The sequence below is a fragment of the Rattus norvegicus genome, chromosome 2 (genome assembly GCF_036323735.1).
Source record: "Rattus norvegicus strain BN/NHsdMcwi chromosome 2, GRCr8, whole genome shotgun sequence".
In the NCBI taxonomy this organism is placed as follows: Eukaryota; Metazoa; Chordata; class Mammalia; order Rodentia; family Muridae; genus Rattus; species Rattus norvegicus.
Genome location: NC_086020.1, coordinates 108631153 through 108650655, shown reverse-complemented (window position 1 = coordinate 108650655; position 19503 = coordinate 108631153). Strand labels below are relative to the sequence as shown.

Sequence of the window (19503 nt, the reverse complement as noted above, 5' to 3'; positions counted from 1 at the left end):
AACCAACTACTCCATGTACTTGGGTATGCGGGCTTATTCCATGCAGTGTTGGGGATAGAGAGCACTCCTCATACATTCCCTTCAAGAATGCTAAAATGTTCCTTGATGGAGTCTGTCAGGGCTACCTGAATTATTAGGTAACTTTTGTATTCAAGAATACAATGCTAAACTACCTTCTAAGTAGAAGGCAGACTCTAATTCTTTCCCAAATATCCTTTTGTCATTTTTGCCAAATGGATCTTGCATGCACTCAGTTTAGCCATAGTTACTCATATTCTTGTATATTATTCACCTTTAAATAGTACATAATTATTTGTATTGTAATATCAAGGCTGTTTATCTGAACATTTTTCTTGCTTTAGGTTCAATGCATTTTTTTATTGGATATTTTTATTTACATTTCAAATGTTATTCCCTTTCCCAGTTTTCAGGCCATAAGCCTCCTATCTCATCTGCTCCTTTTCTTTTATAAGGGTGTTCCCCCTCCCAAACCATACCCTGCTTCCCACCCACCCCCAACATTCCCCAACCCTGGGGGGTCCAGCCTTCTTTAACCAAGTGATGTCTAAAGTCTTTAAGGAATCAGCTTATACAATACATTATTGCTTCTACTGAAGAAGACAGCATGAGGGATAGAAAATATAGCATAATAAAGAGCTGTTGCTCCCTTGACTTATAACATATTGTCAATTTCCTTTCTTCTCTTTAACAACACCATGAGATATTTTAAAGATGATGTTAAGTAGCATATATTTTCCTCCAAATAATCTCCTATTCTGCTTTTAACCACTTTAATTCAGCAAGCAAAATCAATTATATGTCTGTCATCTGTCTGTCTGTCTATCTCATCAGGGAAATGTAACCTGTGACTCTGCAACTGTTAGCATCTTTAAAACTGTGATAAGATCCTGTTTACAACTATGGATTCTGTGAAATGCTAGTGAATAAGAAAGGCTGTGCTGTTTTATGTAAATATGTAGTTTTTAAGGATAACTGGTACATTTCCCCCAAAACGTAAAGGAAAATGGAGTGGATTTTTTAAACCTAGCATTACAGAATAGAACCAAATCATACAAAAGTGCAAATAGCTATTGTCTAACACTTTTTTAGACTATAAAAACCCCAAGAAAACACAAAAGTAGACAGTAAGATCAGCCTTTAAAACAGGGCAGTGATAATCATGTTGGAGTTTGTAAAGCATATAAATACACAGTGATATATGCCAGTGAACGTTCTCAAGCTATGAAGTATCTTAAGTGATGGGCATCTTGTGCAACCCTAGGTGCAGTCACATCAGAACATGTGGACAATGTCAGCACTACAGTTGATCCTGATCAATTATGTGTGTAGGAACTACAGCAGGTACTTGGAGCTTCCTACCTACTATGGGAAGAAATTTGGGAGAACCTACACTAAAAAAGAACTTCATGAGGTTTAAATTCTTAGAAATATCTAAGCCCTCCTGAGATCACACTACAAAGAAGCCTGTATACTATATTATGTTCCCCTGTGCATGACATGAGTCAAGAGCTGTGTTCCTGGGTTGCTCAGATAAGATCTAAGTTTAAACTGAGTCTAAAAATATGTTGTACATCTTGGACAGATATACTTGCATTTAATCAATATAGATTAGGCTTGCATTTAGATTTGCCAGATCTCAACACACCTGACAGTCTAATATATAAAGCTGCCTTAGGAGCCAAAACTAGTTAGTTATGGCAGGATGTTAGGGTACTGATGGTTTAGATTTCCAGAATAGCTGTAGGGACACGTCAATGTTGTGGTTAAAATAGAAAACTTTCCTGAAGTGATTTTCTATACAGAAAATGCCAGAATGTTCAAGAGTCGTTTTTAGGTAATCCCAAAATATGTCGTGGCTTATGTACAGGATATTTTTGTAAATGATCCATAAAAAGCATCATTGGCCTCTGCATGCAGTAATCTCATGTAGCATTGGTACTGCATGTTTATGACTATTATGTAATTTTGGACTGTCATACCTTATTAACATTATTAATTTTTTGTCTATGAATTCCCTAGCAGTGACATACTAATAAATGAAGAATTACTTCTTTAAAACCTTATAACTCTATGAATTTCACTTTGAGATGCAGGGGAAATAAATGTGTTTTTCATTTGATGTAGAAGAACTTTAATCATCTGGAATATATAATTTTAGCAGGTACTCTGAAACATTACATACTACATCAGGCATGACTATAAACATTTAATCCCAACTAATATTTTCTAAAGAGCTTTCAAAAAATTCTATTAATGGTTGTGTTATTTTTTTAACAGAAGTCAAGATGTGTTAATCCTATTTTAAAGGTTGACTATTTCCTTTACCCCCATGTCAATCCCTTTCTTTCTTACAGAGTTGGTGAGGCCAGTGCTTGGGGAGAAAACACAAGAATAGTGTCAGACATACAACAATGAAACTGAGATTTCTTAAAGTATAAATAGGGAGGGCGGTTACACTGGGGGCAACAGATCTGGAAAGTATTTGGGAGAAACAACTTTGAGATTGTATTCAGAACTGTGATGTTGTTGTTTTTATTGTTCTTTTCAAAACTAATTTGAAGTTTGCATGTTTGGTTTGTATATTCTAATAAAAACTGATTGAGAGAGGTCTATGAATTTAGAAAATTAATCGTAATAAAGCAAATAAATTACTCCAGATTATATTAGTAGTAATTATGTGCATAGAATTGTTATCTTTATTAATATCAAATCCTTGTTTTGTAGATCCGATGTATATATCTTTAAGATTATCATAAAGGCTTCTCTGAGAAGCCTTTAGCTTCCAGTTAACACTTTTTCATCAAATGTAGGTACTATCTTTTAAATGTGAACTGATAATAGCCTCTAACAGGTTTATATCCTGGGTCTTGAGTGAAATTCAAAGGGTTTATAGGGAATCTGCAGGAAATTTTTGTTTCAAGTTTGTGTAACTTAGCTAATTGCTCCCTTAAGATAGTTTCTTTTCACCTTAAGTTTCTATTTTCAGCTACAATTCATTTACATCTGGGGGGTAAAAGAACTCATCATTGATGATTGTTATACACCAACATCCCTGAGAATGATTGGTAGCCATTGTGCAATGTAGCAATTGTATTTCAAGGAAGACGTTATCTTATAAGTCAACATTCAACCATTGCATGTGTTTTGCATCTCACTAAATGGCTATGGTAGGACAGCTACATAGAGACAAATATACTGCATTTTCCTATAGGAGATTCTTTTCTGCTGAGAAACAAGAGACATGACCAGGTAAAGATAAACATGTTACCAGTTTGGATTCTATGAGAGTGTGCTGGCTCCTTCATTAAATCATCTGGTGCAGTTTTACATACAAGGAGAGTCACTGTTACAATGTAGATGTATGTTTCTCTATGGTACAGGTAACATTTGAATGCAGATCCAAAAACTATGAAGGATTACTTCATCTGAGATCAGCAAAGTTTCAGGGAGAGGAGAATTCCATTCTGGATCTGATATAAAGATGAAAACAAGCTCAAATAGATTGACAGGGAAAAGGTTGCTAACATTCTTTGAAGCATAATTCATACATCAACATCATTGGCTGAGCATTACATGTGTAACTGCTTCTCAGTACGTGACCTTTGACCCTGGAAGTAATGCCTGCTATATTTAAGGCATGTCACTTCTCTCTCTCTCTCTTCTCTCTCTCTCTCTCTCTCTCTCTCTCTCTCTCTCTCTCTCTCTCTCTCTCTCTCTCCACCTGGAACTGTTATTTCAGAGAGCTGTCAGTGTTTTCCATTCACAGAAACATAAAACATAAATTCATTTAAAGCTAAATAAGAGAAAATGGCACAGTTTGTCTCACTTGATCCTGTAGTAATTCCTTCAATTCTGCAGTGGATGTTAGATTGGAACATATTTTTATCTCTTAAGTATGAGAATCTAAAAGATGGTGAGCTTGTTTTTCTCTTTGCTTGCTCTTTCAATGTTAGTGATATCTAAATGTGCCATGTCCATTCTCTTTCTTCTTTGTGAACAGACAGTCTGAGTTTTGTACACATTAGTCTCAATGAATCATTGCAGTTTAAGAAAAGACATGTCATTCTGAAATTCTAATAAATTATTTGAGACTTGATTTTAAAACCCATAAATATCCATCTTCATGATTTTATATAAAATCCAACACAGATACTAGTCAATGTGGAATGCACAGAGAAAACAGCAGGCACCCAGAGTCTGACTCCTGCAGTCAAAACTACCATATCAGTGTTTATGGACAAGTATCTCAAAATTATCTTCAGCTCACATATTTGCTTCAATATATTCTACATAATATTTAATTTTTATGGTTTGTGCAGACACATTCTTTAAGCCAATCTGTAAATGTTTTTTGCTCTGTATACAGTGAATTATTTCTGTCTAATTAATTATTTTTTTATTTAGGCCAGTGTGGTGACTCAGCAGGCTAAGGCAGTTGTTGCCAAGTCTGATGACTTGGGTAGCAACCCCAAAACTCACAAGAGGAAGGAGAGAACTGATTTCTACAATTCATCCTCCCCCCCCTCTCTCTCTCTCTCTCTCACACACACACACACACACACACACACTAAATGGGAAAACTTTTATTATTTGACCATTTTATACATACTTATAATTTGAGTATATTTACTCCTATTACTGTCTCTAAGAAAAAATAAAAAGACAAGAAATAGGAGGAATTTTTTGAATTATCTGTTTCACATGATTCTATTTTATTTTGGACATTTTAGAAATATAACTTATTGCATTTATTTTGTTCTAGTAATTATTGAGTGGGAACATTCAATTATTCAATAAATGTCCTCGTAGAAGCAGTCCGTGGGTTTGTGCAAGTCATATTTTATTAGTTAACTCTCTATCTGTAACATAAATTTTCATCTTTACCACACTATTTTTATAGTACCTCTTACACTTTAAATCTGACAGAGTAAATGTACTAGCATTGAAGGATATTCCTAGACTCTACAGTGAAAGGACATGAGCAGAGCAGTGAATCTCTCACAATCCTGAGTGTTGAGATGCTGATGATCTTGGGCTTCCCCAGTCTTTCTGCCCAAGACTCTACAATAACTGCTTAAAGGAACACCTGCATCTGCCTGTCTCAGTGTCACACTTGTGTGACAGCAGCTTAGACTCTATACCTATGCTCCTGAAACAATTTGAATGGAAGTAAATTTGTAGTGACATGTTGATTTTGGGGGGATGGGTAATTATTTCTAGTCTCCTAAAAGTGACAGTAGCTGTTGTCCAACAAAAGGATACTGTTGGAATATGGAGAAGATGATTATAGAATTCTTCTCTCATAAGATTCTAAAAGATAAGTTTTCAAACATAGTTTCAAATCACTACCTTTAAGGAAGTATTTGACATGTATTAGTCATTTGATCTTAGGGAAAATGGTAGCAGTAGTTAATGTCACTTCCTTTATTTGACAGTTAAGATTTTATAGGTCTACAAATGCTACGAAGTTCACACAGATTTTAAGAACATAGCAACAGAATCTATTGAGCACCAAGGTCCAAGACCATTAGATATGGCTTTTCTCTTGGACACAGGATAGACCTGTGAATGCTTTGCTACTCTCCTTAACATACAAATGAGTTCTGATAATCAGTCCAACAAGTGGGAAAATAAACCAAACGACTGAAGTCTTAGAAGCCAAGGACATATATCACCACATGCAATAATTCTAGTAGACTGCAAGGTCAAAAACATATTTCAAATATCATTATGAGCATATGAAAATATGCCTATGGACCAAGTAGAACCTGTAGGCATGTATTACCATTTAGTCACATAATTTACATCTTCTCATAAAAGAAACATTCTCTTTTTCTTCCTCCCTCCCTCCCTTCCTTCCTTCCTTCCTTCCTTTCTTTTTTCTTTCTTTGTTTCAGTTATTTATTTATTTATTTATTTATTTATTTATTTATATCTTTTTAAAGTGTCTGATAAAGCTTTAGCTGGTTTATATTCTCTATATAGTCAAGAATGATCTTCAGTTCAAGATCCTTCAAGGTTTACCGGAAGTCCCACACCCGCGGATCCTGGCCCGCAGCAGCTCTCTGCTCCCAGACCCCGTGGGAGAGAGACCTCACCGCCTGCTAAGGTGGGCACTCCTGAGGCTGCAGAGCAGAAGAGACCACCAACACTGCCCACCCCTGCCCACATCCCTGGTCCAAGAGGAAACTGTATAAGGCCTCTGGGTTCCCGTGGAGGAGTGCCCAGGAGCAGGAGGACCACTGCGCCTGAGACACCACCAGAACCTGAAGGAAACAGACCAGATAAACAGTTCTCTGCACCCAAATCCCGTGGGAGGGAGAGCTAAACCTTCAGAGAGGCAGACACGCCTGGGAAACCAGAAGAGACTGCACTCTGCACACATCTCGGACGCCAGAGGAAAACACAAAACCCCATCTGGAACCCTGGTGCACAGAAGCCCCGGAAATGGCGGCGCAGATCTTCCTGGTTGCTGCTGCCACAGAGAGCTCGTGGGCAGCACCCCGCGAGCAAACTTGAGCATCAGGACCACAGATAAGACCAACTTTTCTGCTGCAAGTGACCTGCCTGGTGAACTCAAGACACAGGCCCACAGGAACAGCTGAAGACCTGTAGAGAGGAAAAACTACACGCCCGAAAGCAGAACACTCTGTCCCCATAACTGGCTGAAAGAAAACAGGAAAACAGGTCTACAGCACTCCTGACACACAGACTTATAGGACAGTCTAGCCACTGTCAGAAATAGCAGAACAAAGTAACACTAGAGATAATCTGATGGTGAGAGGCAAGCGCAGGAACCCAAGCAACAGAAACCAAGACTACATGGCATCATGGGAGCCCAATTCTCCCACCAAAATAAACATGGAATCTCCAAACACACCAGAAAAGCAAGATCTAGTTTCAAAATCGTATTTGATCATGATGCTGGAGGACTTCAAGAAAGACGTGGAGAACTCCCTTAGAGAACAAGTAGAAGTCTACAGAGAGGAATCGCAAAAATGCCTGAAAGAATTCCAGGAAAACATAAATAAACAAGTAGAAACCCATAGAGAGGAGACACAAAAATCCCTGAAAGAATTCCAGGAAAACACAATCAAACAGTTGAAGGAATTAAAAATGGAAATAGAAGCAATCAAGAAGGAACACATGGAAACAACCCTGGACATAGAAAATCAAAAGAAAAGACAAGGAGCTGTAGATACAAGCTTCACCAACAGAATACAAGAGATGGAAGAGAGAATCTTGGGAGCAGAAGATTCCATAAAAATCATTGACTCAACTGTCAAAGATAATGTAAAGCAGAAAAAGCTACTGGTACAAAACATACAGGAAATCCAGGACTCAATGAGAAGATCAAACCTAAGGATAATAGGTATAGAAGAGAGTGAAGACTCCCAGCTCAAAGGACCAGTAAATATCTTCAATGAAATCATAGAAGAAAACTTCCCTAACCAAAAGAGGATGCCCATAAACATACAAGAAGCCTATAGAACTCCAAATAGATTGGACCAGAAAAGAAACACCTCCCGTCACATAATAGTCAAAACACCAAACGCACAAAATAAAGAAAGAATATTAAAAGCAGTAAGGGAAAAAGGTCAAGTAACATATAAAGGCAGACCTATCAGAATCACACCAGGCTTTTCGCCAGAAACTATGAAGGCCAGAAGATCCTGGACAGATGTCATACAGACCCTAAGAGAACACAAATGCCAGCCCAGGTTACTGTATCCTGCAAAACTCTCAGTTAACATAGATGGAGAAACCAAGATATTCCATGACAAAAACAAATTTACACAATATCTTTCTACAAATCCAGCACTACAAAGGATAATAAAGGGTAAAGCCCAACATAAGGAGGCAAGCTATACCCTAGAAGAAGCAAGAAACTAATCGTCTTGGCAACAAAACAAAGAGAATGAAAGCACACAAACATAACCTCACATCCAAATATGAATATAACAGGAAGCAATAATCACTATTCCTTAATATCTCTCAACATCAATGGCCTCAACTCCCCAATAAAAAGACATAGATTAACAAACTGGATATGCAATGAGGACCCTGCATTCTGCTGCCTACAGGAAACACACCTCAGAGACAAAGACAGAAACTACCTCAGATTGAAAGGCTGGAAAACAAATTTCCAAGCAAATGGTCAGAAGAAGCAAGCTGGAGTAGCCATTCTAATATCAAATAAAATCAATTTTCAATTAAAAGTCATCAAAAAAGATAAGGAAGGACACTTCATATTCATCAATGGAAAAATCCACCAAGATGAACTCTCAATCCTCATCTTCGGTTGGTTTATATACAAGTGTGCAATTTCTAGGCTTGAAAGTAAAATGATGCTATCTGGTGTTGGATAGAGGAGCCTTATTTTTTATTATGGCAGCTTGCTATTTTGTAACATGGTGATTTGGTTGAACACAATAAAGTAAAGTAGTAACTGATCTCCCCTTCTTCCTGGATGAGTGAGGAGATGATTAAATGTTGATGTCAGCATCCTTGAGCATATTCAGATGAGCTTCTGCTTCTGTTGAAAAGGATGCTGTGTTTGATTGTGGTCCGAAGCTTTGAAGCACTACTTGGCATCTCCTTCCTTGGAGGTCTCACTGTTTAAACATAACAGATTTGATAGCTTGTTGGTAAGGTGAGGTCCAGCTTGTCTCCACTAGGTCATCTTCATGTGAATCCGGTGGTTATACGATTTTGTTTTAGGGATATTTCATTTTTTTAATAACGGTTTTAGCTGACATTCATGGAGAGAATGAATCCTTAGAACTGTGCCACTAGTGAAAGGAAATCCTGTCTAGAGTATGTTTCTTTACAAAGCTGTGTCACACCATCCTTTGGGCCCTCTGCTGGAAAAGTAGAATCAAGTCTCAAATAATGCCTTTTAAATTGTATCCTCTAGTATTATAGATGTAGGACAGTACTGTATCATACCTCTGTGGATGTAAAATAGCTTGTACCTGCTTTATGATATGTAGTAGTGACCGTGCTTTATCAGAGCTGTTTTTAATGATGTTGCTCAGAATGTTTTCTTTCCAGATGATGATTGAGAAGCTAATTTAAAAAAAATGGTGCCAGGTACCACAAGAGTAACAGAACTGTGCTGTTTTCTCGGGTTTTGTTTTTTTACTTTTTTTTTAATGGAGTGTGCTGGATGTCTCTACAGTTTTGTTCAGATGACTGCAGAACCTGGAAAAGCTGTTGCTGCTGTTGATGCATAACACACTGCTATTATTGGTCTTTTTATATAAATATAAATATATATATACAGATATATAATTTGAATTTTTGGAAACTTTAGCTGTGCTGTCAACTCTGGAAAAAAGTATCCCCGTTTACTGTGTTGAGTTGGCACTGTACAGAAATTAACAGCCATATTGGTCTAGAAATGTTGAACTTAAGTTTTTTCCATTTGTACAGGGGTAACACACTGTATTAAATATGTAAGGTCTTATCTACGTGGGTTTGATTACAAAAACTAATAAAGTATTCTCTAAATTAAAAAAAAAAAAAACAAGAAGGAATCCGAGGAGCAAATGAAAGGAAAACACAAAATACAAAAACCTATGGGATATAAGGAAAGTAATCCTAAGAGGCAAACTTACAGCTATATGGGCTTACATTAAAAAAATGAAATATTAAACAAATATATGATACACTTTAGGGCTTTGGACAAACAAGAACAAGGCAAACTCCTAACTAGTAGACCAAAAGAAATAAGACCAGGCCAGAAATATATGAAATGGCAATGAGAAACGGTATCAAAACTCAAGAATCAATGAAGCCAGGGCTAGAGCTTAGTTGGCAGAGGGCTTGCCTAGGATGATGTAACCAGCTTTGATTCTCAGCACAGCATAAAGAAGGTGTGATAATTATCACATCATTTGGAAAACAGAGGCAGAATGACCAGAAATTGAAGGACATCCTCAGCTACCTAGGAATTCTGAGGCCTACATAGGCTGGAGACCATTTCTCAAAAGAAATAAAGCAGATAAATGATAAACATCAACACAAAGCACACACATGCAAAACAAAACGAAACGAAACAAAAACCCAGAATCTATAAAATAAACACACTTGGTATGTACTCACTGATAAGCGGATATTAACCCAAAAGCTCGGAATACCCAAGATGCAATCCACAGACCACATGAAGCTCAAGAAGAAGGATGACCAAAGTGCAGATGCTTCAGTCCTTCTTAAAAGGGGGAACAAAAATATTCATAGGAGGAGATATGGAGGCAAAGTTTGGAGCAGAGACTGAAGGAATGGCCATTCATTCAGAGCCTGCCCCACCTGGGGATCCAGTCCATATACATACAGCCACCAAACCCAGGCAATATTTGTTGATGTCAAAAAGTCATGCTGACAGGAGCCTGATATAGCTGTCTCCTGATAGGCTTTGCCAGGGCATGATAAATACAGAGGTGAATGCTCAAACCAACCATTGAACTGAGAACGGGGTTCCCATTGGAGGAGTTAGAGAAAGGATTGAAGGAGATGAAGGAGGTTGCAACCCCATAAGAACAACAATGCCAACCAACCAGAGCTCTCAGGGACTAAACCACTACCCAGAGACTATACATGGACAGGCCCATGCTCCAACTGCATATGTAGCAGAGGATGGCCTTGTTGGGCATCAATGGGAGGAAACGCCCTTGGTCCTGCCAAGACTGAATCCCCTTCACCTCACCCCAAGTGTCAGGGTGGGGAGGTGGGAAGAGGTGGGTGAATGGGTGGGGGAGCACTCACATAGAAGAAGGGGGAGAGGGATGGGATAGGGGGGTTTACAGATGGGAAACCAGGAAAGGGGATAACATTTGAAATGTAAATAAATAAAAACTATCCAATAAAAAAGGAAAAAAAAAGATCCTTCAACCTCCACCTCACCTCTACTGAGTCTCTGATACAGCCATTACGACTGTATCTTTTTCATTTTTTTTTTACTTCAAAATGAGGTATACTATGGTTAGTCTATACAGTTGAGCCAAAAAAAAAATCAAGGTTCCAGTTCAAATTTCTACTTCCTTGGCAACTTGTGACCTTAATTTTGTAGCCTTATTAAAGTCTGATTTTCCACAAAATAAACACGGTTTGATAAATTCTATATGATGTAACTAGTGATATTTAGTAGATATTAAATAAGATAATTATGTGATGAGCTTAATACAGTGCATATAATGTGTTAATACCCATAATCAATATTTAACTTCAGTTATTATAAGTGAGGCTAAATTAGTAACCATGCACTTAATTTAATAGAGAATAAATACATGTTTGGAGAGCATATTTAGCAGGAAAAAAATGTCATCTGAGTTTAATCAAAGTATATAGCCCTTTGTTAGAAAAGACCACTGACAGAACTATCAATGACAGGCCAACCCCAAGGGTCTGTCTGATTTATAAACTAGAGTCAAGACAATAAAATATTTGCTTTGTTCCTTTGACCAAATTTCTGCTGAGGTGGCCTCATTTTTCTTCACCAGATAATGAGCCTAGTGTCCCTAACCTGCTTGCCTTGGCATCAAAGCTGAGGGACAGTGCTGAACTCTTCCAATCAGATGAGATGAGACCTGCTAATGACCCAAAGGAAAGAGTCCCCAGTCGTGTCCGGATGCTGAATGACATCCTTCAAGACCTGGAGAAGAACTTCCTGGTGCAGCGGGTACCACCGGGTTTCTATAGGTAAGAAATATATCTCCACATTGTTATCTTTATCTCAAAGCCTTAAGTTTACTTTCAAAATATTCTAAAAACTATAAAACTACATACAAGAAGCTCTGCTTTTGCAAATTTTAAGGAAGAGAAAAAGTGAACATAAGACTACCTTGAAGACAGAATGAGCAAAAATCACTTGAATAGAAAAGTGGGGAGAGGATAGGAGAGTATTAGAAAATAAAAAGTATTAGTTTTGATCCAAACATACTATAAGCCTATGCAAATAATCTATTTAAAACAATCAAATAGTTATGACATAATGAGATGATTGTTATCCAAGGGAATGCTTAAATGAATAAATATGGAATAAGGAAACATGACAAAGTGTCAAATATTGATTTCAATTAGAAATCATCACTGGAAAACCAAGTTTTGTCCAAGCTTCAATGGGGAGAATTCTGCCTTCTTGATTGCCAAATGAAGTGGTAGGCTGTTTTTTTTTTTAATAATAAAAACATGTCTAGAATGTTGAGCCTAGTTCTTTAAGCTATAATTTGTGACAGTATTGAATACATTTAGTATTCTGTTCGAGTACAACTTTAGTAGCTCTTGAACAACTGAAAGAGGAGGGCACTGTGGTTGGAGAATCACAGGAGTGCTCCTGAGAACGTGTGGACAATGGTTTTCTAGAGGCACCAGTGTAACTTGGGCTCAGTGCCTAAAGCAAGTGGAATATGGTTTTGTTTGGAGATTCTCAGAGTAGAAAATAAACAAAGGGAATATGGAAGTTAATGAATTTTGAATATTTTAACTATTTTACATCATCGATTCATTCTTCCACTGAGGGAAAAGTATCCCTTTCTCTGTAATACATGCTTATATAATGTGTATGGGAATATATATTCATATATATTCATATGAAACTATATCTTACATATGCATATCTATATGTTTTCTACATTGATGGTTTTTTTTTTCTTTTTTCGGAGCTGGGGACCGAACTCAGGGCCTTGCGCATGCTAGGCAAGTGCTCTACCACTGAGCTAAATCCCCAACCCCATGTTTTCTACATTGATATATGATATTTTAAAGTGTTAAATTTATGACCCCTTATGGAAAGCTCTACATTGAGCTAGAGCTACTTTCTTCCCCAGAATTTCCATCAGTCTGCTATCTTGTTTCATGGCTAGATTTGCTAATATGCTTTGTATAGCAAGAAATCAATTATTGATACAAAGATATAGAAATTGTTTTTACACGTGAGAAAGAATTTCTAAAATTAATACCCCCAAAGATTATGACACTTTTTATAGCAGGAGATGCACCATTACCGTGCATACTAAAATATGATTTCTGACCCACAAGCCCGTGACTCATAAGGGAACATGAGATTTCAGTGGTTTTGGAAGCAAACTTGATGAACTGAGGAGAACCTCATCAACCCACAACTTAATTTCTGCATCTATTAAAACAAATAGCACATCAAGAGTATAATTCTTGATTGGTTTTGTTTTGCTTTATTACTTTTGGTATTTGATTTAGCTTTGTGAGTGTTAAATTAAAATAACTATGCAGATCAACTTTTCATGTCATTTCTTTTTTTTTTTCTTCTGGTCACTTTTATTTTATTTTTTTTTATTTTTTATTTTTTTATTATTAACTTGAGTATTTCTTATATACATTTCGAGTGTTATTCCCTTTCCCAGTTTCCGGGCAAACATCCCCCTCCCCCTCCCCTTTCTTATCGGTGTTCCCCTCCCCACCCTCTCCCCATTGTCCCCCTCCCCCCAAGAATCTAGTTCACTGGGGGTTCAGTCTTAGCAGGACCCACGGCTTCCCCTTCCACTGGTGCTCTTACTAGGATATTCATTGCTACCTATGAGGTCAGAGTCCAGGGTCAGTCCATGTATAGTCTTTAGGTAGTGGCTTAGTCCCTGGAAGCTCTGGTTGCTTGGCATTGTTGTACATATGGGGTCTCGAGCCCCTTCAAGCTCTTCCAGTTCTTTCTCTGATTCCTTCAACGGGGGTCCTATTCTCAGTTCAGTGGTTTGCTGCTGGTATTCGCCTCTGTATTTGCTGTATTCTGGCTGTGTCTCTCAGGAGCGATCTACATCCGGCTCCTGTCGGTCTGCACTTCTTTGCTTCATCCATCTTGTCTAATTGGATGGCTGTATACATGTCATTTCTTCTAACATCATAACTCTTGATCTTAAGATGTTGGGAAATATTATATATTGTTCATATAATTCTCATGGTACTTGAAGGGAATATTATGCTCTCTGTACTTTCTAAGCCCTGTAACTGAGCAAGCACTTCAAGTAAAAAGCATTCCCTTGGTAGTAATCTAGTGCAGGATTAGAAAGGAGAAAGAACAATGCAAATACAAAGATAAAATATAAAGATAGAATGCATCAATAAATCCTTAAAGAAAATTAAACCATATTATGGACAGATTTCTTTAAAGCATATTTATCAGAGGAGATAAATCACATTTGAGGACCCATTTAATAAGGCCTGTTTATACAAGAATGTATTCCTTTCTTGATACTCTTCTAATATGTAGCTGGGCTTTATCTTACCCTTTCAATAGTATTCATAGTCTCAATTTACTTCATCCTGTACTTTGCAAAGAACAGCAAACATTTGTATATTTATGACGGAGACCAATAAATATAATTCCAATTTTACAATGTCACATTATACCCTTTTTGCAAGTGATACAAGTCCAAATGTTACAATAATACTCAGCCTTTTGATTTTAGAACTGAAAATGTAGAGTTATACGTTCTAGCATTATGTTAATTTTAACTATAGTTATTAATGGAATGAATGTCTAACATGCCTTTCCTTTATTTAAATGCTGGGCACATGGCAAGTCTATTTATACCTTTGTAAGAAACTGTCCTCAAAAGCAGCTATACCATCTTGCCCATCCAACAGTGAATAGCATAGTACTTCTGTCTTTCTTACCCTCAGTTACATTTGCTGTTGGTTCCCTGGAGATAACCTTTGCTGAAGTTGCACAGTTGGTGTCTAGACTTTGAATTCACAATTCCCTGATGGTATATATTGTTGACAAACTTTGGCTATGCTGATTTCTCAACCCTGTTTACTAAGTGAGATTTCTCTTCAACTTTTTTGCTAAATTCAGAACTGAGTTGTTTGATTTTGGTTGCTTCATTTGTTCAATTCTTTTATAATGGATACCAGTCTTGTATTACCTAACTGTTGGGCAAAGACTTCCTCCTACTGTATGCTTTGTCTTCTTCCTGTAAAAATATTGAATGGCTTTTCCACGGACATACTAAATTTAATTGAGTCAACTTTATAGCATGAAGATAGGTTTATTGCTTCCACTGACCTCATATTGGGGATCAGTGAAGTCAAAATGCTGGGCTGGAGTAGGGCTTCTTAAAACAGTACAGGGAAGTTAGGACATGATGGAGAACTGGGGCTATATTCTTATTTGGTGGGGCCCTACAGGTGCTGTTTATGTTCAGTGATCACTTTGGAATCTGGAACAAGGAGTCAGCTTTGTCCAATGCCTTGCATTAGCTTTGAAAAGATCAGGCAGGAACCTTTCGGCCCAGGGACCTTGCCTTTGTCCTAAAACCTCTGGCCTAACAAATATCTTTGGGTGAGCATGAGGTTTTTTTTCCATCTTTATTAAATTAGGTATTTCTTATTTACATTTTAAATATTATTCCTTTTCCCTGTTTCCAGGCCAACATCCCACTAAGCCCTCCTCCTCCCCTTCTATATGGGTGTTCCCCTCACTATCCTCCCCCCCATTACCACTCTCCCCCCAACAATCCCGTTCACTGGGGGTCCTTGGCAGGGCCAAGGGCTTTCCCTTCCACTGGTGCTCTTACTAAGCTATTCATTGGTACTATGAGGTTGGAGCCCAGGGTCAGTCCATGTATAGTCTTTGGGTAGTGGCTTAGTCCCTGGAAGCTCTGCTTGGCTGTCATTGTTGTTCATTAATGAAATATTGCCAATAAATTTCCCCTTAATTATTTTGCTTCTCAGTTGTTTTCAAAATCTGATCAGAAAAGTCAATGTTATGTTGATCTTTTTATACAAAGTATTTGAAAATGTTTACAGTTTTATGCTTTGGATTTAGATATATCAACCAGTTTGATTTCATCCTTGTGAATTGTAATCATTTTGGCACCAGACTTCTTTGTTTGCACAAATTATCACTATTTTAGCACTGTTTGTTTAAAGTGCTATATTTATATAATTTTCCATCCAATTGCTTCAGCTCCTTGTTTGTACAATAAACACTTAATATTGCATAATATTGTACTGGTGCTTTCTAATCTGTTCGGGTAGAACTGCTTTTGCAACGTGGACAAAGCACTGTGCCAGAAGTGACCATGACATTGTCAGCAGGTGAAGGGGCTAGTGGTGGGAGGTTGGTATCTTTCATCTGGGATGGCCAGCATCCTATGTGAAATTTCTGAACATCACATTCACTTCTCTAAACTAGAAAATCCCCAGGAGATGTTAATAATAGAATGAAGTTAGCTGAAGTGAGGTCAGAGTACCATGAGCTACATTAATTTTAAAGTTGTATACAAATGTTACAAAATGAAAGTAATATTATACCAGTCTGCTGTGTCAATTTGACACCCTAATAGTATTTGCATCTCCACAGTTTTTGCCCCATACCACCAAGGGAGAATTATTTTATTATTAAGTGTAAAAAGTTGACAAATGAAATTTCACATTTTGGTAGTAGCAACTTTTGTGGCCAAAATTTATTATCTTGTGAATGTATATACCTAGCTGGTCTTAGCAAATCTAAGTAAGATTCTTTGTTTTGTCCCCAGTTATTTTGGTAGTTATAGTGTTTCCATATTGTTGGGGTGTCTCCATAATTTCCTTTATGTCTTACCCAACACCAGCCTACATAGCGTTAACAATGGGTGAATGCTAACCATTGACATTTACTTGATTTAAATGACTGGACTTCACTGCACTGACATAGAAATAACTCCAACTTTTAGCCTTCACAACTAGAAAATAATGAGGTTGCAAAATGTACTTCACAGGAGCAATTAACAAAGGCTTTCTAGTAAGGAACGGCTTATAGCAGGAGTACAAGTTACAGCAGCATTATCTCTGTTGTACATTTAGATAGAATATCAGCATAACGTTCCACTGTTACCTCTCAATTTTCCATACTCAAAGCATTTAAAGAAATGATAGCTAAAGAGAAAGATAAGAAAAGTGTTGCAGGTGACTTTAATTTCAAGTTGACAGAACCTAGAATTATACGATAGTAAAGTCATGATCAACGAATGCCTAGAAAATATTGGCCTATTGGCATTTCTGTGATGATTTTCTCAACTACTAATTGATGAAGAAGAACCCATCCTTGAGTGTGTGGTACCTATTCTCTGTTCTGGACTTGTATAAGAACAGTAGCCATGCATGGGCCGGAGAGCAGGCAAGCTGATAAACAGCATCTTCTACAACTTCTGTTCTATTTCCTAGGTTATGATGCTCTGGCCAAATGTAATGCTTCACGGAATACTTAAGATTCCTGCTCTGACTTCCCTCACTAATTTTATATTTTGCACTGGTTGATCATAGCATTTGGGTTGAACTTATTTGATTTCAAGAGTATGGAAAATGGAGATGTATATAGATATGAGATGGTATCTCATGTCACATTCTAGGTAGAAATAGATCTCAAGGAAATTAAGCATCTAAGTCTACTAAATATAATGAATTATGGAATAATCATTAAGAGAAGTTTAGAGCTGGCAGGTAGCTAAGGAATATTTCTTGCAAGCTTGATGATTTGAGTTCAATTCTTGGAAAGCATGTGTTCAAAGAAGAGAATTGAATTCGGCAATATTTTCTCTGACCTCCACCTATGTGCTATGGTACATGTGTACCTACAAAACACAAACATCCAAACACACACACACACACACACATGCACACACACACACATATGCAAACTCACATGCATGAACACACACATGTGCACATACATACACACAAAGAGAACAAGAAATATAACTTAAAGTTTTTAAATACAGTTGCTGCTTTTTATATTATCCTCCTATTTTTACAAAAATATATGATATAATCAGGAGTATCCTGCTTATGTAAACTAAGGGATGTTATAGACAACTATTAGTATACAAATAAAAAGATAAAATTATGTAACATTCTACCAGGGAAAAATATCAGACCTAAAGGCCCACAGACATGTGAGAATCAGGCACATCTGTTGGAAGCTACATCTACTGAAGAGCAGCTGAAACAACTAGTGTTGTGGGATTGAGCAACTAGTAAATCCTTGGACTTCCCATTCACTGCTGACCACTGTGGGGAACTGGATTACAGACTGAGGTGACTAATCAGATCCTCCCCTGGCAGAGGGAAGAGGAATAATCTCCCAGAAAAGACAACTAAGATTTGCATATCTGCAACATATTTTTTGCTGCACCAACAGAGAGAGCTGGACTCCTGGGAGTTCTGACACACCGCAAAACACAGGTGAGACCATCACTTCTGCTCAGAGGGACCCACCTGGTGCTCTCAGAATATAAGAACCTAAGGCCAGTCTGGAGCAGGATCCCTCTGGTTTCTGTCTGCTCCCAGAGCTGACTCAGGCCTGTGCCACAGATCTCTGTACCCAAGTACCACCAGAAGCGAGCTGGTCTCTCAGGAGTGCTGACATACAGTCTTACAGGAAGATCAAGTCACTGTCACACACAGCGAACCAGCTAACACCAGAGATAATCAGAATTGAGAGGCAAGTTCAAGAACTTGAGCAACAGAAACCAAGTCCCCTTGGCATGATCAGAAACCTGTTCTCCCACTACAGTAAGTCCTGGATACCTCAACACACTAGAAAAGCAAGATTCTGATATAAAACTACATCTCATGATGATGTTAGAGGATTTTAGAAGGACATAAATAACTCCCTTAAAGAAATGCAGGACAACACAGGGTAAACAGGAAGAAGCCCTTAAAGGGATACAAAAATCCCTTAAAGAATTATACGGAATTGTTGTTCTTCCTATGGTATTAGAAACCTATCAGCTTCTTCAGTCTTTTCTCAAACTACTCCATTGGAGTCCCATTGTTCAGTCCAATGATTAGATGCAACTATCCTCATCTGTATCAGTAGGACTCTGGCAGAGCCTCTCAGCAGACACCCATATCTGGCTTCTGTAAGCTAGCAATTCTTGGCATCAGCAATAACAACCAGAGCTCCCAGGGAATAAACCACTAACCAATGAGTACACATGGAGGGATCCATGACTCCATACATACATAACAGAGGATGACATTGTCTAGTATCAATAGGAGGGAAAGCCTTTGATCTTGTGAAGTCTCATTCCCCAATGCAGGCTAATCAGAGGGCATGGCTGGTTGAGTGGGTCAGTAGGAGTGGAAGCATCTTCATAAAGGCAGGGGAAATGGTTATGGTAAAGGGATAAAGGGAATAACATTAAACAGTAAATGCATAAAAGAGCAAAGAAAAATGAAATTAAAATATTTACAGGAAAACACAACCAAAGAGGGGAAAGAATTGAATAAACCCATCGATGATCTAAAAATAGAAGGGGGAAGGGTTGGGAGGGGAACACCCATAAGGAAGGGGAGGGGGGAGGGGGATGTTTGCCCGGAAACCGGGAAAGGGAATAACACTCGAAATGTATATAAGAAATACTCAAGTTAATAAAAAAAAAATAGAAGTAAAACCAATAAAGAAATAACAAAGGGAAGCAACTATGGAGACTGAAAACCTAGGAAAGAGAACAGCAGTCATAGACACAA

At 37.7% G+C, this 19503-nt stretch overlaps 1 protein-coding gene across 5 annotated transcripts in view; it reads left to right on the top strand.

Moving 5' to 3' along the window:
* Naaladl2 (N-acetylated alpha-linked acidic dipeptidase-like 2) overlaps positions 1 to 19503 on the top strand; it is a 1352651-nt gene that overhangs the window by 1269995 nt on the left and 63153 nt on the right. For all 5 annotated transcript variants that reach the window (XM_039103971.2, XM_039103968.2, XM_008760899.4 and 2 more), the window contains one exon: positions 11523 to 11721. In XM_039103971.2, the coding sequence (XP_038959899.1) occupies positions 11523 to 11721 (199 nt within the window). The remainder of the gene's footprint in view (positions 1 to 11522; positions 11722 to 19503) is intronic.